Raw genomic sequence first — 22,905 nt, forward strand, 5'->3', positions numbered from 1 at the left:
CCCTGAGCCACGTCAACAGCTGTTTGGCTAAGAGTCTACAGCATCTCTACTGCCCACAAACCCTGTCAGCTGCACTCACACCCTATAAATACAGACAACACGTCAGTGGCACCACAAGATCTGAACTCTTCAATGGGCCACGATAATCAGGAAAATGTCATTACATTGGGATGAGCTGGGACAGAGCAACCTCATAGCTGATGTAGATTCAGATGGACAGAAACACTTTTGGTAAGGGGCCAAATGTTGTTTTTCATAATATTTGTCAGAGCTGAAAATTAATCTTGAGATTAACAATAAAGTACTTTAGAAAATTAAACTATCACCACCTGTACCTTAGTTCTAAAACTGAATAAATTAATCCAATCCCAGTAGGGCTGTATTTTAACATCCTGTCATTTTTGTTTGAAAAATCCACACACAAAAATTATATAAATTCTTCCCTGAAGAGAACACATCTTAAAAAGCTTTGACTTAAACCAAGGACGCCTGGAGCCTGAATCTTATCACAAGACTGAGAGAGGGAAGCTTAATTAGTTGCGGTAATAGGGTCACGTATCTTCTTAAAGGGTCAGTGTTCTGTAGAATGTATGCCACCCTGCAGAATGGGGTCTTTGGGTTTCCCGTACCAGCTAGTGTTACAGTTGCAAGCAAGTGTTTCCAGGCAACAGTTTGCGTCTGCCTCATATCAGCAAAACCTCATCTTATTGGGACCAGTGATTTAGTTGGCTGTATATATACACACACATCTTGAACCCACAATGTCCTGCATTACTGACGTGTCACTCTCAGTATAAGGGAGCGGTGACAGGAAGTGAGTGTTAAGAAGGATCAGGGAGTGATTGGTATGCAGGAGGTACAGCACTGGCACCAGTAAAGAGACGATGGCTAAGGTGATTTAGCACTGCAAAGGGAACTTAATCGATTCTCCAATCCTCTAGATTGCCACTCTTAAGTCAGATGCACTTACATATTACACACACACACACACACACACACACACACACACACACACACACACACACACACACAGAGTAATTGCGTATGCAGAGAGTCTTAAAAACACAGGGAGGTTATTATTCTATTTAGAAGATTGCTATTTGGAATATTTGTACATTTAGATCTACTGACTTAATATTTTTTTCAACTAACAACTGGATAAAGGAATTGTGTGAGAGGAAAAAAACAAACAAGGGCAGCAGATCTGTATGAAAGAAACAGAGAAAGGCTGCAAGGTAACACAGAGAAAGAAAGAATTATTAAAACACATTGGCTTGAGGGTAGATGAACCAAAGAAGTAGAGAGCGACTCTAAATACCAAACGAATAAATTCTCTTTGTCAGCAGCCCAAGCACAGCCCAGAAATGTAATTAAATATCCAGTTGGGTCAGCAAGATGTGAACATGATCACTTTCCTTCCTTCATAGTTGGAACTCTCCCAAACCACCAGATCTCATCGCTCCAGTAGTTCACCTCCACCCCATCCGGAAATCAATCTCTTTTCCTCTAAAAGAGACCATTAAACTGCTAATCTAAAATTCTGTAACAAATGCGTGCAGTGCTGCTCTATGCCAGCAGTTTGACTGTTTCTGATCAATAGGCCCAAAAAGAGCAGTTTATCAGAGTGTGTGCAGAGTAACTGGAGGCAACTACCTGAGGAGCAATCCATCCATCAATAATTTCCTCGTTATTTCCTCCATTTCATTAATGACTGCAATCACATTGGATCAATATAGCTAGATGAGTAGAAATTAGGAGACTACTTCATTAATGTCAACAACATTCTGACATTGTGTTGAGCAGCTGTGAGTTACCTGTCCATATTTAGCAGCCAGGTGAAGAGGGGTCCAGAAGTTGTTGTCAGCAGGATTAGGGTCCGCCCCGCTCTCCAACAACACAAACGCAACCTCTCTATAACCACTGGCGCCTGCTATGTGGAGCTTCAGAGAGACAGAAAAAGAGAAAGTTGTCATCCAAAAAGGAGAAGCCATATGAAAAACTGAGTTAATGAAAGAGAACAAACCATGACCAGAGGCAGAGAGAGACAAAGAAAAGGTCAACTCATACACACTAACACACATTTAACCTCACTTACTAGAGTGACACCATCATCATTGGGCTGGTTGAGACTCCCCCCTGTGGCTACAAGGTGTCTAACGTCAGACAGCATCGTGCTGGGTCTCTGCGTCTTCATGGAGTGCATGGATGACACATCCACACCTAAAAAACACAATTGAGACACACATTACAAAAAGCCTTTAGCTGTCATGCTTGAAGGAATAGTTTGACATTTTGTGAAAATAACTCACTCACTTTCTTACCAAAAACTTAGATGAGAATATCGATGGCACTGTCATATCTGTGCGTTAAAAATACAGCTGAGGACTGGAGATGGTTAGCGTAGCTTAGCATAATTACTGGTAACCGATGAAACAGCTAGTCTGGCTCTGTCCAAAGGAAATCAGCCTACACCTCTAACGCTAGCTAATTAACATGTTCTATCTCCTTTATTTAATCCATACAAAACAAAGTGTAAAACATATAAGTTGCGGTATTACGGCGCATTACATGCTGGACTATTTCATGGCCGGGAGCAGTGACTTCCTGCTATCAATGGTCTCAATCGTCTTATCTAACTCTTAGCAAGAAAGCAAAAATGTGTATTTCCCAAAATGTCGGACTATTCCTTTAAACCTCATACCCAATATTCAAATGTTTAGAACAAACTAGTTATGTTGTTGACTTTTGCAATACATAGGGATGAGTAACATCCAAGTACAGGGTTCTGACATGATTTGCATTTAAAGATTCCCCAGTTTTTGCAAAACTAAATTTTTCAACAGGATTTGGTTTGAGTTCAGCACAATGTTCTCTGATAGAGGTTGTGCAGTGTCAGTGCTGAATTACAACAGAACTGAAGTATGCGATTTTAGGGAGGATGCTGGCTGCGTGTACAGCACTGACAGACACAAACCGACGGAACACAGGAAACCCTCTCATGCTAAAACCAAAGCATGGCAGAACAAGTGACCAAAAGTAATCCTGATGTTGATGACACAAAATCTTAAGGTCATCCAATACTCATACAGATCTCCAGTCCCTGACCTCAACGGATCAAGGCCACTGTAGCCCGTCTCCTGGGCCGGCACAAGGGCATCTATCCCAGACTATGAAGATCAATGCACTGCTCCATAATCATATACACAAGGTGGATCTGACTAGGCTGCTGCAATAGCATGGATTGATTATCAATCAATCTATATTTCACTTGGATAAGCTCTAGGGCACTAACTAATGAGACTTTTCCAAGTAGACTGGTTGGATTAGCTAATCAATAAGTTTGTCTTTGCAAATAACTGAGAGTCACAGGGGGTGCAGCTTTTAAAAACATGTTCATAGGAACATTGCCATAAAAGAAGATAAATCGTATTCTCTACAGTGTCAATACTCGGAGGAATCCAGTATAACATTTAACATGAGTTACTCGGCGACAACAACAAGAAAACACTGAATTTCTACTTCTCCCTGAAGTAGAGACACATGGACATGGTCTTTTTCCCGCAAACACACAAACGTGATGGGGATAGAGAGTGTACAGGCAAGTTGCTATAGCAACAGAGGCAGAGTGAGCCTGTGTGAGTAAGAGTGTGTTTCATGGCGGCAAAACCCAGCGTGATGGGGGGAGGGAGGAGGGGGAGGGGGGGTATCTGGGGAGCTGACAATAGGCAGGAGGGAGAGATCTCCACGGGGGCTGGCAGACAGAAGCAGAGAAAAGTCTAAAAAAATTCAGTGGCTGGGGAGTCAGTGTGTGTGTGTGTGTGTGTGTGTGTGTGTGTGTGGTCTGAGCTTCGATGAGTTAGCTGTCTGCAGTCAGAAGCTTGCATTTGTCATGTGATCTCGTGGCCAATGGCAGATGGATGAGGGAAGACCCTCCATCATTGTCTATATCTGTTTCGGTCTAGCTTTGTCAGCGTGATTTCTTTCTCTGCATGTCTCTCTGTATTTCTCTGGCACTTTTCCCTGCCTCTCCCTCTGTCATTCTATGCCTGTGCCTCCACCACGTTTGTCTCTGTGTGCCTCCAACTCTCTTGTGCTTTTATCTCTGTTATTCGCAGCTCTTGTGTTGGCCTTCTCCTTTCTCTGTGGGAGACCAGTGCCCCAATCACAATCCACCATCATAAGGCCTGTGGGTGTACCTTTTACAGACATACACACACACGGAACACCCCGTTTAACTGCGAGCATGACCAATTAACCATTAACATTACACCTTTAAATCCTGAATAAAGAAAATGACATATTTACTTTTTCTCACTATGCTTAATTTATTTCCTTTCTGAAAGGGCAGTAATACCTGGAAATAAGCCACCGTATTTCATTGAATCAAACTGTTGACGAAGCTCATGATGAATGAAACTGTGAAATGTTAATGTTACCTCTCTGTCTTACTCTCACAGTGCAATGCAAAACAAATGAGAGGAGCACAGAGATTTACCATTTTCCTCCAGGTGTTTTCGGAGGATGTAGCTGGTCTCAGTTCCCTCAGAGGCGTAGTCCAGAGGAATGTTTCCGTTGACGTCCTGCAGCAAAACATTCACCCCGGCCTTCCACACGCAGGGGAGAGGAAGAGAGAAGACACAAACAAACTGAGTTTTAGCCGGGGTAATTCATCAGACTTGAATCGATGATAAAGTGAGCACAATTATCTTGGCTTCCCAGAGGCATATACCTGAGAAGAACCATGGAGGCATTAACAGACAATACAGTGAATTAAAGAACTCATTAAATAACTGCATGGGGGGGTGGGGGCAGTAAAGAGCGAGGAAGTAGGTTATCGTTACCTGGGTTCATTGGGGGTGAGCGTGTCTGACAAGATTAATGTGTGTTTGCTCAACAAGGACCCTGCCAGAGCAGTCCTCTGTTATAGCATGAGATAACATGGGATGCATTCCCTCAGGCTCCTTCAATGACGGTTACTCTCTGACGACAGCACAGTCGTCACAATATGGTTATGATTGATTGTTTCTCTTTGGAGAAAGTCTACTGCACTCATTTGTAAAAACACTGTAATGCTTTACCAGTAGAGCAGAAATGTGTATAAGCCATGCAATCTATACTGATGTGGACTTCCTTCTGTCCTTTTTTATTTTTATCATCCCCTCTTCGGGGTTGGGTACTAAAAGTAACATACATCCTTTCAAGTGGCAATTGTCAGCATCCAGCCATAAATCGCTTCCTGTTGTTTGAGTTAACCATAAAAGACAAGCTGGTGTAACGATCGAAGCTGGACCAGGTCTGATAACAGACACAGGGGACTCTAAGTGAGGATGCTTATTGAATATTTACAGCTAATAGAATTCTAACGACCAAGTTGCAGTGCGGCAAAGAGATTTATGACCTAGTCCTTAGGCAGACTTAGAGGAAAGGGGAAGGGAAAAGGGAAAAAAGGGAGGGTAAGGGCTGAAAATGCAAGGAGGGAGCTGACAGAACAACACAAGAGCTGTTAACCTTAGTGCTCTGAAAACCACAAGGAGCCTGAAACCCTCAGTGCAAACTTGCAATTCTTAATTGATTTATAAATCAGACAGTTCTGACAGATGTTTTGCAGATATTTCTTTTAAGAAACGCAGAGCAATTACAGTGCGATAAAGGCAGCACCAGGCTGTCAATTCCAGTTATCAGAAAATAATATTGTGGTGAGCTTTGCAGTTTCATTGTGCATCCATATGTGTGTGTTCTAGAGGGAGCTGTTTTAGCTCAGTTATGAGGGTTAGTTAGGGGTTAACAAAGAGAATTAATTAACATTAAAAAAAAAAATCAGCTGCTGCTTCGTGACTATTCATGAGAAAACAAGAAACCTTACCGCAACGTCTAGCACAGCTTGAAATGCAAGAGATGAGATGAGTGAGTCAGAGAGAGTGGATATTATTATGCCCCCTCTACCCACCTCTACCCTGAAAAACACACATACACATACACACGTCCCCCATCCCTCGCTTAGCTTATAATGTGAAATTTGGACTGCTCCATCTATATTCCTTAGATTTGTGCTTCGCCCCCAAACGGTAATCAACGTCCTCATAAACATGACAGCCCTAATCAGGGTGCCTCTGTTAACATGTGAGTTTGTGTTATTGTGAGTGTGTGTGCTGCATAGTGGGTAGTTAAGGGGTGTGCTAACCCAGACAATTCATTTTCATGGTCCAGTAAAAGCCAATAGGGGTCTGGCAGCTGGCTGGATGAAGGAATCTGCTGACAGACAGATATATCTTGCTCTGTCTGTCAGGAGGCCACTCTGACCATTGACCGCCTTCCCTCACAGCTGTACAAAACACAGCTGGACAAACCTTGAAATGTATGAGGTGTTTTTGAGAATTGTTCTGTACAAATGAAAACATGAAAACAGTCACATTTTACACCAGGACGTATTAATTGGTCCTTTAAAACAATCGCAAGCCAATAAACAACATAAATACTTGTATCGTGAAAAATGTGCTAACTGTAAAAATGCTATACTTGCCCTCCTGAGCCTTGTTGTACACAATTTGACAACAATAACAAAAAGGGTCACTACAGAAATAATTTATCTGAAGTTCCTTTTGGTGGCATACAAAGTCCAAGTCCAAGACCAGCAGACACAGATTATGGTGAAGGAAGCATGATGTGCGAGCCATTGAACCAGAGACATTAATCACATGTCTGAGCTCAAATGATAAGTGCTGACAGATATAAACAAGTCTGCGCTGGTATGCAGCCACGCAGGCTGCGAGGGGTTGACAAGTTGACTTCTGACCCCGACGCGCTCCTCGCCACAATATGATGAATCCATCTTGGACGTCCCGGAGTTGGAAATCTGTTATATGCTGCCTGTGGTTCATAATGGCAGTTGTAATATGCAGTGACTGCCACATAATCAATAACAACTAGCAGATATGTGCTGAAAGCTTTCCGTGGGGCAGTGCAGGTGGCAGTGACACTATCACAAAATCATCCAAAGCAAAGAGTTCCCATTTTGTATTTCTATAAATCTATACTGTTTTTTTAGAGATAGATTTAACTCTCCCATCTAAAATTGAATGTGTATGAAGGTTCAAAATAAGTAGTAGTACTTGTACTAGTAGTACTTTTCCTAAAAAATGTAATCCAGTGTCATGGAACATCAGACTTCATTATCAAGGAGCTGTGACAAAAATGTACCAAATAAGAATTAGAAGAAACAACTGAGCAATGGCCTTATCATTCTCAACTGATTGCACACATCTGCTTATCTGTAATACCCATGCAGCAGTGTTGTGATATGTTGTAAACAAAAGTCTGTGGGAAAAACAACAATCATCTCACTTTTTCTAAATCACCATAAAGCACTTCTTGTTGTTCTTTCGCAATGACCATAATGCAGCTACTAATACAAGGATAAGACAACATACTATATTGCAACTTAATCACACTAAAGCTGAGGGCAATCCTTCACAACAACATAAAATATGTAGTCCTATGTGGATCAAAATCAACAAATAGTTTTCTCTTTTTTACTAGAAATTATGAAAATACTGAAACATCTTCTATTCATTTTCTTTTACTTTGAAGGTTTGGGTGTCACGATTGTGAGTGTCTGTTGTAGTGTTTCCTGTTTTATTTTGTAGAATCTGTTTTCTTCCTAGTTATGTCTCGTATTACTTTCTGTCTTGTGTTTTCCCGCCTTTGTAAATGTCTGCCCTGCCCTGATGTGTTACACCTGTTCCTAGCCCTTGTGTCACCTGTCTCTTGTTTCCTCGTTACCTCTTGGATTTAGTCTCTGTGTTTCCTTGGTGTCTTGTCGGATCATTGTTCTGTTTCTGTTCTGCGCTGTCTTGGATTGTGGTGTCGTGTTTTGTCGTGCCTGTTCGTGTCGTGCTTCTGTGGTCTTTCTTTCTGGCCTGCTTGCTTTTTGGTATTACTTTTTGTTGTAGTTTTGGTAATAAATTCTGTATTCTGCATTTGGGTCCAAGCCTCGCTATTTTCCCCCGTGACATTGGGACTTCAATTAAAGCAATTATACATGCCATTATAGACCATAGGAATGTGCAACAATTGCTTGATGAACCACTGTCATGTCTAGAGGAGAGAGGGCTACATTTTCAACAGAAAATTCAACTGGTGTGAAGTGGAGTTCAGTGCAGCCTGGGGCTTGCAGCTTGCTTTTAATCGTTTGACTTCAAAGGACTCAAAGTTCAGAAATTTTAAATTCATCATTTACAAGCATGGAAAGTGTTTCACATCTACAACTGTAACCCCACTGGGTTTGAACTGCAAGATGAGAAATAACATTTTGGAACGGAACCTGTCTCCCAGGGATGAAATTATTGCATTGCTACATCTTCCCTGGCGCAAGTTTAGCGTCTGAAAGCGAGAGAACTATGACATGACAGAGAAGAAAAGGAGAAAAGATCAATTTTTAATAAAAAAAAAAAAAACAAGTTGAAGTGCATTGGTGGTAAACATATTCAGACAGCAGACTCATTTTTATGTTCTTCAAGAGTCCATATTTCCAACATCTCAAGGAGAAACTTAGACATAATTAAGCCACTCTGTGGTTATGAATAGAAGCCCAGCAAAGATGTAACACATGGAAATCAAGAGCCTCTGTTGAGGCATCCTGATGCATGTGTGTGTGTGAGCCAAGACTAACTACACTGGACTAAGTTGAAATTTATATGAAAAGGTAAAGAGGTTGATCTAGTTGTTTGATAATTAGACTGTTTTCACAATTAAATATCACACTAACACTGTACTATTTTTGTGGAATCATTCATGAAGACTAAAAATAAATACCTGACATGTTTACACTTGCTAAGAGACAACGCACTGTACTTTTGAACTGCCAGTTAATCATGCTAGGGTCTCAATGACCAACATTAACCAGAGCTGGAGCTGGGAATAGCTTTAGGGTAGTATTTGGAGATGGGTTTGGAATGAGGCAGTTTAGAAATGGCTTACTGCTCTCCTGCTGTTTGGAGGCAGGAGATAAGAGAATTAGCATCACTGCCAATCCGGACACAGAGCGACAATGTACCCAGGCTTCTCATCAACCCCCCCCCCTTTCCCCACAAGACAAGCTTGGTAACATCTCTGTCAGCAAAAACCTCTCTGCTTTTCAATGAAGGAACTAGAGACAGCAAATCAAGGACAGAGAAGCAGAGGACGAGGGGAGGGGAAATACAGGAAGAGATGAAGGAGTAGGACACAATAGATTAGTATATATTAACAGCACTATTCCTTCCTGTGCCAATCAAAGATAAAACTGCCAGTCAAGCTCCTCTGGCGAGACCATTGTTCCACTACTCATTAAAATGCCCGTTATATTTGAAGGGAAGATCTCTTACTTACAGCTCTGATAAGGCTGCAGCTAGAGAACACAGCAGAATGACTGGACACTGTAAGGGTCTGTGGTGGAGGAGATGTGTGTCAAAATGAATGGATACAAGAGAAGGAAATTGTATCTCTATCGGAAATATGGCTTGACTGAAGTTATTTTTACCCCTCGACAGGGAGAGCATTGGTCTTTTCTGCTGATTGTACCAGGAAAAAAAACTCAAAGTGCTTATCCTAACTTAAAGAAAAAAAAAACATTTCATGCAAATGTGCATTATGTTGGAAATTAATACATTTCAAGTCTCCTATCTTACTTGGCTAGTCTCCTCACAACCACTGTTTTGTTATAAATAAGCTGTTAAAAGTTAGAAGTTAATTTGCCTCAAGTCTTAATGAGTTCTCTATTTACGTTACTGTCACTTTAAGACTCTCAGCTGGTAACCGCTATGTCGCATGAGCGGTAGTTAGGAAGTAAACGAACGCTACAAACAAACGGTTCAGTGATTTATGGTTGTAAGTGTAGCAAGCCAACTACAGTTACATTCGCCTACATTTATGCCTAGAGTAGCATCGTTGGTATGTATTCATTCACTGTTTTTAAATAATTACATAGGTTCATAGATCATTAGTTTGATGTCAGTGTTATTTTGTGTTAAGTTTATATTAGAAATGTACGTGATCGCTGGCGTTGGTGCTGTGACTAACGTTGCATGGTTGCTAGGCAACTATAAGTCACAGCAATAGGTCACTGGCTCATTCACAGTTCTTTGAAGTGTTCAGTGACCAAAGTCCAAGCGCTCCTTACACACTAAGAACATGCGCTGGAGTAAAGGAATCATCAGCAAGAAGAGCCAGTGGCTATGAAGTGGAATCTCTGGATGGAACTGTTTGCATGTCGCTACCCAGTCTCATAGAATGTAACGACATCCCAAATAACAGAGACGAAATTCCAACACCTGAAGTGGCTCTTCATCATGCTCATCTACGGTCAGTGGCACACCTCATCCCAGACATTGACCCACAAGTCCCCATTATGCTTCTCTTAGGACGGGACATTATCAGAGTGCATAAAGTCAAACGGCACTCACAACCTGCCCTACGCACAGAAGTTGGACCTGGGGTGGGTCATTGTTGGTAACGTGTGTCTAGGTAACGTCCACAAACCTCTGACAATCAACGCCTTCCACACAAACACCACAGAGCTGAAACGCCCCACTCTCTTTGAGCCATGCCCTAATGTGTTCCATGTTAAAGAGAAGTTCAGCAACATCCAGGTCACCAGTCCCACATATCCTGTTGATCAACCTACATGTGAAGCCGACCACCTGGGATGCACTGTGTTCAGGCGGACCAAGGACGACGACCAGATGGCTCCTTCCATTCAAGATGCCACATTCATGAAGATAATGGATGAAGGGCTACGAAAAGACTCAAGCAACAGTTGGGTGGCACCGTTACTTTTCAAGATTCCACGCCAGCGTCTCCCTGACAACAGGCCTCAAGCGCTGAAGCGTTTAATGTCTCTCAAGCGTAACTTTGACAAGAAGCCTGAAATGAGAGAGCACTTTATCAGCTTCATGGACAAAATGTTTAAGAATGGCCATGCTGAGTTAGCCCCTCCTCTCAGTGAGGAAGAAGAACGATGGTACCTACCGACATTCGGAGTGTATCATCCAAAGAAACCAAAGAAAATCCGTGTGGTGTTTGATTCCAGTGCCCAATACAACGACGTGTCTCTCAGTGATGTGCTGTTAACTGGACCTGACCTGAACAACACACTACTTGGAGTTCTGATCCGCTTCAGAAGAGAAGCCATCGCCTTTACAGCAGACATAGAACAGATGTTCTACTGTTTCCTGGTAAGAGAAGAAGACAGGAACTTTCTACGCTTTCTGTGGTTCCAAGACAACAACCTCTCCAAAGCAGTTGTAGATTACCGCATGAGGGTCCATGTCTTCGGTAACAGCCCATCACCTGCAGTGGCTATTCATGGCCTGCACCAGTCTGTCCAAGTCAGCGAGTTCCACATCGACCCAGACGTAAGGCACTTTGTGATGCGCGACTTCTATGTAGATGACGGCCTGAAGTCCCTGCCTACAGCTGAAGCTGCTATAGATATGTTAAAAAAGACAAAGGATGTTCTCTCAAGGTCGAATCTGAGACTGTACAAGATCGCAGCAAATAACAAAGAGATCATGGACGCATTTCCATCCAGCGATCATGCAAGCGACCTCAAAGGCCTGGATCTTGATGCAGACATGCCACCAATGCAACGCAGCCTCGGACTTAATTGGAACCTCCACACAGACTGTTTCCTCTTCAATGTCTTCAATGAGATGAAGCCTTACACCCGGCGTGGTGTCTTGTCAATGATCAATAGCCTCTATGACCCGCTTGGATTTGTTGCGCCAGTCACAATCCAAGGCAAGGCTATCCTGCGAGAGCTTACTGCTGAGAATGGTGACTGGGACGCTCCATTGCCTCAAGAAATGGAGGCTGCCTGGACTTCATGGAGAGCCTCCTTGTCCGAGCTGTCTGAGCTTTCCATCCCCAGACGCTACACAGCAGCTTCACCGTCAGCAGCCAGCAGAAGAGAATTGTGTGTCTTTTGCGACGCATCAGTGAAAGCCATCGCTGCTGTGTCCTACTTAAAAGTCACAGACGCTGGTGGGAACAACCAGGTTGGATTTGTAATGGGGAAAGCCAAGCTGGCACCTCGCCCTGAGCACACAGTGCCAAGACTGGAACTCTGCGCAGCAGTGCTTGCTGTCGAGTTAGCAGACCTGATCTCAGCAGAACTAGATCTTCAGCTCGATGCCGTAACCTACTACTCAGACAGCAAAGTGGTCCTGGGCTATATCTGCAACGAGACCAGGCGCTTTTATGTTTATGTCAGCAACCAAGTGTTACGCATCCGAAGATCATCTCGTCCAGACCAGTGGCGCTATGTACCAACAGATCAGAACCCTGCAGATCATGCAACACGCTCTGTCCCTGCTGCCCACCTAAAAAATACCAACTGGCTGAGTGGACCCAAGCTCCTGCCCAGACCAGAGCTCAGCACCTCTGAAGGCGCTTACAACCTCATTGATCCAAGCTCAGATCCAGACATCCGGCCTGAAGTGTCCACCTTCAGCACTATAGCCTCACACAAGCAGCTTGGTTCTCGACGCTTTGCCAAGTTTTCGACTTGGAAGTCCCTGTGTTGTGCACTGACTCGCCTTGTCCACATAGCTCGTCATTGTAAGACAACCCAGAGAGAAAATGGCGCCTGTAAGAGCTGGCATTACTGCAAAGGAGAACTTTCTGTTGAAGAATCCAGTCAAGCTTCAGCCATAATCATCCAAGCTGTACAACAGGAAGTCTATGGCCAAGATATCAAATGTATCCAAAAACAAAAGAGGATACCAAAAATCAGTCCTTTGAAAAATCTGGATCCCTTCATTGACACTCATGGCCTTCTAAGAGTCGGAGGTCGTCTTCACCACTCAAGCCTTGATCAGAGTGAAAAGACTCCTTTGATTATCCCTGGCCAGCATCACATTGCAGTTTTGCTCATCAGACACCACCACGAGCAGATCCACCACCAAGGCCGTCACTTTACAGAAGGGTCTGTCCGTTCAGCTGGTTTCTGAATCGTTGGTGGGAAGAAAAGAGTGAGCAGCATTATCCACCAATGTGTAACCTGCAGGAGGCTCAGAGCTCCACTCAGCATCCAGAAAATGGCTAGTCTGCCACCTGATCGTCTGTCAACAGACCCTCCATTCACAAATGTCGGTCTAGACGTGTTTGGCCCTTGGCATGTCTCCTCACGTAGGACCAGAGGTGGATTTGCACAAAGTAAACGGTGGGCGGTGATCTTTACGTGCATGAGCATAAGAGCCGTGCACATCGAAGTCATAGAATCCCTCGACACATCCAGCTTCATCAACGCGCTACGGCGTTTCCTTGCTGTGCGCGGGCCGGTCAAACACATCCGTTCAGACCGTGGCACGAACTTCGTCGGCTCCTGTAAAGACTTAAAGATACCTTCAAACATCGAGAGCACTGCTGTGAAGACTTACCTGTCAGACCAAGGCTGCACTTGGATCTTTAATACTCCACATGCATCCCACTGTGGTGGCGCTTGGGAAAGAATGATCGGACTTGCCAGGAGAATTCTGGACTCAATGTTTCTACAGCTGAAAAACAAACTTACACACAAAGTGCTGGTGACTTTCGTGGCAGAAGTGGCAGCAATCATCAACGCCAGGCCTCTTGTTCCTGTAACCACAGACCCTGATGACTTGTTCATACTCACACCAGCTGCTCTTCTTACACAAAAGGTGAACATTGTTCCTGCTCCTGCTGGCGAGTTTGGAGTTACGGACCTCTACAAGTCCCAGTGGCGACAGGTCCAACACCTGTCCAACACCTTTTGGGACCGCTGGAGGAAGCAATTCCTCCCAACACTGCAGGCCCGCAAAAAGTGGCAGGCCACCCATCCAAACATCCATCCAGGATGTGTTGTTCTCCTCAGGAACAGCCAAGTACCAAGAAATGAATGGCCTCTTGGACTGATAACTCAGACTTTCCCTAGCAAAGATGGGAAAGTGCGACAGGTTGAGGTGAAGGTTATTAAACCAGGAGGGACTGTTCTCTTTCTTAGGCCAGTCACTGAAATAGTGCTTCTCCTACCTCCAGATGTTTAAGTAAATGGACTGTGCTTAGATTGTTGGGTGACGTGTATTCACGTCAGGTGGGGAGTGTTTTGTTATAAATAAGCTGTTAAAAGTTAGAAGTTAATTTGCCTCAAGTCTTAATGAGTTCTCTATTTACGTTACTGTCACTTTAAGACTCTCAGCTGGTAACCGCTATGTCGCGTGAGCGGTAGTTAGGAAGTAAACGGGCTACACTCGTATGAATGAACGTAATATTGTTTACATGTCAAAAATGTCTTTGTACAGCATAATCACTATCAGTTTAATAGTTATGAATTATATTGTGTAACGGTAGAAAGGAAATATCTGAATTAATGAAATTACATTCTGAACATAGGCCATATTGTATGTTAAAAGCTAGCATAGAATTGATTAGTCTGTTTTTGTATGTTACAGTTTCACACTTTCCTTGCAACGTCAATAAACCTGTGGACGTGGGAACGACTGTCTTCAGAGTCTTGATGTTAGGAGAGAGTTTAGCTGGCTGTCAGTGTATAGAGCAATACCGAAGACGGCACAACCACAAACTGTCAAAATCACACGTGCATGCACAAAGGCACACGCATGCAGTTTGTGTAAGTATATGCAGTCAAATAAATAAGCACTTACTATCAAGACACTCAAGATGTGAGAGCTGAAGACATGTGCTGGTGTTGATAGAGTAAGCTGGAAAATGTTTAAACTTTTCAAAGTGTTGAATCTGTTTTTTTTTTTTTTTTCTTGGAAATTGTCTTCTTCTCTCTTTATTTACTCCCTGCTCTCTTCCAAAATGAATTTGGCGTGTCTATATCACACCCTGCTCAATAAACTAGGCAGCGAGTGGGAATCTTTGCTTCCAGGGAAATTAAACGCATGCAAATATGCAAACACTCAACATACACATGAACCAACAGTCATGCAGTCGATACAGGCTGACAGATCCACTCTGCACACCCCTTGCCTGGCAGCTCTTCAAACATATCCATTCCTCTCAGGAACATCTCTTTCCTGCCCCGCAGACAGACAGTCAGCAATCACTCAGGACCCAATCAGCAGAACCAGGCTGTACTGGATTCTATGGAGCTCCAGACTGCAGTTAACCCTCCCTGGGTCTAATCAACACCAGCAGAACAGACCCAGCCGGCTGAGTGAATGGGCTAGCTGTGCATGCCCTCCCCCTGCAGCTGGCCCTGCTCTGGTTATGGACCTAATCAGTACAACCACAGCTCTTGTCAAGACAGACCCAACAAGAGCTGGAAACATCCTCCATAGAGTGGGCTCTCTCTTTGATATCATGCTAATGCCCATATTCTAAATATTCTCATTTTCTGTGATTCAGCTGGGTCTGGGAGAGAATAGAAATTTGTGTTTCAGACCCTCAGTAATCCAAAACCCCTCATCAATAAAGGGATGCTTCACTTGGACAAAAAAATTCTGGATGACTAATATGTATACAGCCACTGGTTCAAAGCAGATTCAAAACATGGAGCTAGTATAGAATGGGTCCCAAAACACTAATCTAATTTGTAGCTTAGAATTGCAAGGATCAACAAGAAAATCACTAAATTACAAAATGTGTGCCCATGCATATGTGTGTGAGAATTTGGGTCATTCCCCCCAATATACCGCATGTTCATGTTTGCTCAGTGTGTTTCTTACCAGCAGCAGCAGCAGCACCACGTCTGCATGGTCACACACACACGCTACATGCAGAGCTGTCCAAAGGTCTTCGTCCTGCAGGTTAACATTCAGGCCTCGTTCAATCAGAAGTTCTGCTGCAAACAGATTGTCATGGCGAGCACACTGCAGAATGCAAACACAGGAGATTTCCTTTTTATTGGTTTTCAGAAATGTACATTTCCTGAAGCACTGTTTACTATAAACAGTACACATGAGTGGTTGAGTGTATAATAATTATATGTGGAAAATGTGGTAACAATTACATTCTTGTATTGCCACAGGGGTAAAATGCTAAAGGATAAAAAGGCATGGAGAACAGTTACTGGGACTCCATCATATTAGAGGACAACACCTCTGAGTTTCTGCTGCAACATTTTCTTAATAAATTGATATTTTCCAGTTTAATTTTCTGCACTTTTGATCAACTGGAGAGAGAAAGATTCAGAATGTATAGCCAAATGTATAGGGGTAGTGTAGATTAGAGATGGCCCAATACCATTTTTTGCTTCCCGATACCGATTCTGATACCTGAACTTGCCGATACCGAGTACCGATCCGATACCAGTGTGTCATATATTTTATTATGTTTTAACAAGTGTATACTACTATCCCTGTATGGATGTGATATTATTTATATCTTTGTTGTCAGTCTGGCTCAAGTTAAACTCTTTGTGAAACATGAACAAACACAAACAATGAACGCCACAGAACTTTCTTTTATTATGCAGTTTGACAGTCAGTTATAATGGAAAAAGAACATAAATAAACTATTTTAACGTAGATTTTCTTTAGGGCTTTATTACGTGGTATCGGATCAGTGCATAAACTCCAGTACTTCCCGATACCAATACCAGCGTTTTAGGCAGTATCGGAACATCTCTAGTGTAGATACCAGTGTCTAGTTGGGAGTGTCGTCAACATGTGTCAACATTTTTGACAATGAAAACAAAAAGCATACTGCACATGTGGATATACATGGACACATCTGCATGCATAGACAGTTGAAAAAGCAAAACTGTAATCGGGTATTGAAAACATGAGTACAGATTGTATAATCCCTTATTCAAAAGAACAAAAATGTTCGATGTGATGAAACCAGGGGACAATAATAATGTGTTGTGTGTAATACAAATAAATGTGTAATTTGTTTGAAGATCTTTGATTTATCAGGTATTTAATTTACTATATCACAATATTTATTGATATCTCAATACAAACTACATTTACCTTGTTAGAAGATTTTATCGTTATTACCAAATCTTAATAGGAGGTGGATAAAAGCATCGCACACATTGAAGTTGAATGTAGCTGCACCATAATTTAGATTTTAGAGCATTAAGTACTAGGGGTGTGCAAAAAAACCGATTCACATTCGAATCACGATTCAAGCTCTACCGATTCAAAATCGATTCATAGAATTCCAAAAATCGATTCATATTTTTTAATAAAAAATAAATAAATGTCTACTGCAATCACATGGGAAAAGTAACTACATTTACATACTGTGAATCGTTTTGAATCGAAAATCGATTTTAAAACAAATCTTGAGCCTGAAAATCAATATTGAATTGAATCGTGACATTTTCTGCATCGTGCACCCCTATTAAGTACTCTCCTTAAGTACAATTTGTGGTAAAACTAATGTTAAAGTGTTTCTACTTTTATTACATTTTCCACCTTTGCGTAGTATGTGTGTGTGAGAGTCTGTACTTGTATTATGCATGCTGTGGGGACAAAAGCCATTCACACAAAACAATCGTTTCATTTAAGGTCAAGATTGATTTTTGTTGGTTAAGGTTACAATTAGGCTTAGATTTAGGTAAGGTTTAGGAATGTATCAGTTATGGTTAAATTTGGGGGCAACTCCAGGGAATAAATGTAAGTCAGTTGAATGTCTCTTATAATTGTCAAAAACCTGCACGCGTCTGCGCGCCTTACCAGGTGTAGCATGGATCCCCCAGAAGAAATGAGAGTGTTGGGGTCTGCTCCCTCCTTCAGGAGGCGCAACACTGCAAAACAACACACATCCATATGTTAACACCTGCTGTGTGTGAAGACAGGATCGCTTAGGGCATGTAGTGAGCGCACACACACACACACACACACACACACACACACACACACACACAATCAAAACCAATGTGTCCAGTGTCCTTTGACTATCGTTGCCACGTCAACGTGGATCAGTGTTTAGGCTGCGTGTGTTTGGTAGCTCCTTGTTCCTGCAGCAGGTCATAAAGCCTCTGGGTTACACACATTCACGTAAGTGCCAGTGAGCCACACAACCCACTCACACACTGACACAGATCTACTAAAAAACAAGTTCACGCAGTCAGCCATAAACAAATGAGCAGACAGTCGTAAGCCAAACAAGGTCGCAGGGATTTTACTATACCACTAATATATTATTCATTCAAAATGTACAATTTTGAAGTCTGTGTGTACTGGAGTGTGTGACAGATAAATAGAGCAGGATGGACAAACAAGAGAGGGCGAAAAGAGAGGGAGGTGGAGTGCTGTGGTTTGGACATTTGTGATTTCACTGACACTGATAGCACTAGATGGATAATGACTGAACCCTGGAAGACCGGAAGACCTTCTACCAGCAAAACAGCCACGACTGTCACGCAACCCCACCACACACAAACACTAAATACACACACAAACACTGGAGTCTTTAAGCAACACAAATGGCTCTGAGGACAGTAACCATGGTTATTCAGTGGTGAAAATTGCACCCTGTTGATGACCCCCATGAGTTCATTTCACTTAAAAAGGTCATTATGTTGAAAGACATGCTTAAATAACCTCATCAAACCACTCAGCCAAACACGAATACAGCAAGCATGTTTCCAAAACAGTTGATGCTGGTTATTAATCCTGTGCTTATCTGAACATACTACCACTACTAATTAATTAGCATTCATTTGTATTAATTAATTAGTAGTAATAGATCATTTATTTGTTGTTAAATGTACTGTATATAGGGTATTTAAATAACTGGAGCACATTTTCAATAGTATGCAATGCAATACAACAAAACCATAATATGACCTCAAAAGCATATATTTAAATGAACTCACTCTTTGACAGTCTCAATAATTACTGAACATGTATCTCTCTATGACTCGTTAACCTTTATTAACAAACTACAGCTGTTTACCATATTTACCAAACTCTGCTTCTGTCTGATCCTACAGATGTTTAGTAATTGCTGCTAGCATGAGCATAATACACCTAGATACACCTAGAACTAATGAAGTCTTATACAACACATCTGCAAGAAATCAGTTTTGTTGAAACTGTCCTAGGAAGGTGTTGGTTAAACAGTATGATCACACTGCAATAAAAGAATCAGGGCCAGAGGGCGCTTACGTCATTACATTGCAGGACTTGCCAACTACAATTCCCATTTAATAGTGTTTAACTGGGCCAAGTGTGAGTACACCCTAGGTGATCGAAAGATAATAAATCAACACATTTTTTATTTCAATTATTTGTTAATTTAGGGGACAAAATTCCAAATATTTGCTGGTTTAAGTTTTTCCTTGCGTTGTCCTCCGGGTCACCGGAACCCGTCCAGTTTATTTGACATTTTGTATTGGTCTGGCGTTGAGCTTCGGGCCAATACAAAACGTCAAATAAACATATAGTTAACCCTTATGTTGTCCTCCGGGTCCCGGTAACCCGAAGGACAACACAAGGGTTAAATGTGAGGGCATGCTTTTCTCTCTTTTTATATGAAAGTCAATGTAATGGGTTTGTCGACACAAAACAAGCAATTTTACAGCATCATCTTGCACTCTTGGAACCTGTGATGGAAGGGTTTCACTATTTTTCGACATTTTGTAAATTAAACAATTAATTGTCATTATAGATTCAACATGAATCTATAATGTAAATAATTGTGAATTGCAACCCTACTTATTTAGTCTGACCGTTTAAGAAACAGACAAATACTAAAAAGTATTTAATATGGGAAAGCAAGAAGCTGTAATGAGCAAATGTTTGGTATTTTTATATAATTACTGAATTACTATATTGAATGTATTAATTACTTAAACATTTATCAATTATCAATACTGTCATCAGTTAATTATCTGTCTGTTGACTAATCAGTTAGTTCACTAATCATTTGAGAAGCACATGCACACATACCAAACAGGCCAAACACATACTATGCATAGACATCTCTCCACTCTTCTAATGGCCTTCAGTGCTTAATGGCCTTTAAATGGTTGTTGAAAACAAACTGGCCAACCTTTCAGTCAATCAGCACAATTATCTCCCGTCTCCTCAACATACTGTAGGGGCTCAGGCTGTAAACCACCAATTAAGATTCATCTAGCACTAAAGTCGTCACCAGGGAATAGATAATGCTCTTGTTCCTTTCTATCATACAGTATATCACAGGGCTGCTCATTAGTGAATGCGGAGGAGCGATTTTTAAGCACATGATCACATGCTTCTTAACAAAAATATGTATACAATGATGAATATAACTATAATGTTAGTGTTAGTCTTTGATAGAAGAACCTACCTGAGTTTTATGGCACATTATTGAATGTGTCTAAAGAGAGGTCGAAGGTCAAGAACCACATATTGACCATCAGGCAGTTAGAGGGAAAAAAGTTAAGTGTTTGTCTGGAGATATGGCCATTGGGAATCAATAGTACTGTTGTATCATTGGCAGATTCATCAAAACCAACCGCTGTCTGTGTGTGAAGCACAAGTCTATTTGCCTTTTGCATTAGTAGAGAGGTTGCCAGCTATATTAGGTAAACATTTCAATCTTTCATTTAAGATTAGTGTAACTTAAATGGATTGGTTCAATCACATATTTGTTCATGTGTATCTTAAAATAATATTCAGTAGTCCATATGAATATATATATAATATATAATAATTTCCTCTGGTCATACTGGCCATCAAGAGATCCCTTCCTAAGGTGGAAGAGATGGAAGACAAAATCCATCAAAAATACACTCCAAAATTCAACTGAAGCTAATATGTTAAATCTTTATGTCAGTTGGTGTTTGATTATACAATATGCTGATCTCAAGCTTTGGTCTTGGGGGAGAGTGTGTGTGTGTGTGTGTGTGTGTGTGTGTGTGTGTGTGTGTGTGTGTGTGTGTGTGTGTGTGTGTGTGTGTGTGTGTGTGTGTGTGTGTGTGTGTGTTATCCCTCTATCAGAATGCTGCGGACAGGGGAATGGAGTGTGGGCGCAAAGCAAAGTCGGCTGTCATTTTGTGGAAAATTGTAAAACATCTGTTCAAGACAGTATGTGTAGTTTCTATGGCAACCGGCTAGGAACTGGTAGCAGAGTGGAAGAGAGAGAGCGAGGAGAGGATGAGAGAGAGAAACCTAAATAATGTGTAGATTGATCGACATGCATCAGGAACTGCAGCCAAACTGCAGCTCAAACCATGTAAAACTAGAATTACTGCCTTGCGGATGTATGCCAACCAATCAAGTGGCAGTTTATATCCATGTCTGTACAGACTCAAATAATATATATAGTGAAGACATTGAAGGAATTTAATAAACGGTATTAAGTGTATTTTCTGGCCAAACGTGGATGCTTCACACGCATCTTCAGCCCGGCAGCACAGAAGATCTATACCATTACCACAGTTTCAAGATTAGTGTCAGCAATTCAGTGTCCAAGCTAATGTGAAATATGTCAAAAATAGTGTAGGAATTCACCTCAAGGCATTAATGAAATATCGCATTCACGAGAATGGGACAGACGTGAGGTCACAGTGACCTTGACGTTTGACCTCCAAAATCACTTAGTCCATGCGACGTTTGTGCCAAATTTTAACAAAGAAATTTCTTCCAGGGGTTCCTGAGATGATATGTTCACAAGAATGGGACGGACGGACAGAAATACAAAAGGTGATTTAGTAGTTTTCAGTACTTCTTTTTTTGTGATCAATTTTTTATTAGCACCATTTATATCATTCAGACATACAGAATAAGTTCCACAATGACATAAATTAATGGAAAACCAAAAAAGGTAAGTAGAGTCGAGCTGAGTCGAGCAGGTACCATGTAGTGGAAAAACGTCATTAAAACAGAAATCACACCTTTCCTAATCACTCTCCTCTAGTGCTTGTGGGGCTGTGGTCATTAGGTCTGATATTTGTGCTGCTGCGCTTTTCCATAGGTCTATAGTTGATGATTTGGCTTTGTTTAGAGTCGTCATTAAGTAACAAAACAATTGGGTCAGTAGGAATTGGACATCCTATCACATCAGATAATATTGCTGCTGTTTTATGCCAGAACTCATGCACCTGTTCACACTCCCAGACCATATGCAGGAAAGTTCCTGTTTGTTCAGGTTGACAGAAGGTACAATAAGGAGTGGGAATGGCTTTAGAGATGTAGGAGTCATATATATATCCATCCATCCATCTTCGTCCGCTTATCCGGTCTCGGGTCGCGGGGGTAGCAGCTCCAGCAGGGGACCCCAAACTTCCCTTTCCCGAGCCACATTAACCAGCTCCGACTGGGGGATCCCGAGGCGTTCCCAGGCCAGGTTGGAGATATAATCCCTCCACCTAGTCCTCCCCGAGGCCTCCTCCCAGCTGGATGTGCCTGGAACACCTCCCTAGGGAGGCGCCCAGGGGGCATCCTTACCAGATGCCCGAACCACCTCAACTGGCTCCTTTCGACGCAAAGGAGCAGCGACTCTACTCCGAGCTCCTCACGGATGACTGAGCTTTTCACCCTATCTCTAAGGGAGACACCAGCCACCCTCCTGAGGAAACCCATTTCGGCCGCTTGTACCCTGGATCTCGTTCTTTCGGGCATGACCCAGCCTTCATGACCATAGGTGAGGGTAGGAATGAAAACTGACCGGTAGACCGAGAGCTTTGCCTTCTGACTCAGCTCTCTTTTCGTCACAATGGTGCGATAAATTGAATGTAATACCGCACCCGCAGCGCCGATTCTCCGACCAATCTCCCGCTCCATTGTCCCCTCACTCGCGAACAAGACTCCAAGGTACTTGAACTCCTTCACTTGGGGTAAGGACTCATTCCCTATCTGGAGAAGGCACTCCATCGGTTTCCTGCTGAGAACCATGGCTTCCGATTTAGAGGTGCTGATCCTCATCCCAGCCGCTTCACACTCGGCTGCAAACCGATCCAGTGAGTGCTGAAGGTCACAGGCCGATGATGCCATCAGGACC

The 22,905-nt window shown here is 42.3% G+C and overlaps 1 protein-coding gene across 7 annotated transcripts in view; it reads right to left on the reverse strand.

Annotated features, from left to right (window-relative positions):
- The window catches only part of myo16 (myosin XVI), a 136,539-nt gene that overhangs the window by 67,506 nt on the left and 46,128 nt on the right, over positions 1-22,905 (reverse strand). For all 7 annotated transcript variants that reach the window (XR_004104241.2, XM_031295252.2, XM_031295242.2 and 4 more), the window contains exons 3-7: positions 17,649-17,719; positions 15,690-15,833; positions 4,496-4,604; positions 2,096-2,220; positions 1,815-1,940 (exon numbers count right to left, since the gene is read on the reverse strand). Coding sequence is in view for 6 of the 7 variants with exons in the window: in XM_031295252.2 (XP_031151112.1) it covers positions 1,815-1,940; positions 2,096-2,220; positions 4,496-4,604; positions 15,690-15,833; positions 17,649-17,719 (575 nt within the window). In the remaining variant the exon portion in view is untranslated. The remainder of the gene's footprint in view (positions 1-1,814; positions 1,941-2,095; positions 2,221-4,495; positions 4,605-15,689; positions 15,834-17,648; positions 17,720-22,905) is intronic.

Source organism: Sander lucioperca, chromosome 8 (genome assembly GCF_008315115.2).
Source record: "Sander lucioperca isolate FBNREF2018 chromosome 8, SLUC_FBN_1.2, whole genome shotgun sequence".
NCBI lineage: Eukaryota > Metazoa > Chordata > Actinopteri > Perciformes > Percidae > Sander > Sander lucioperca.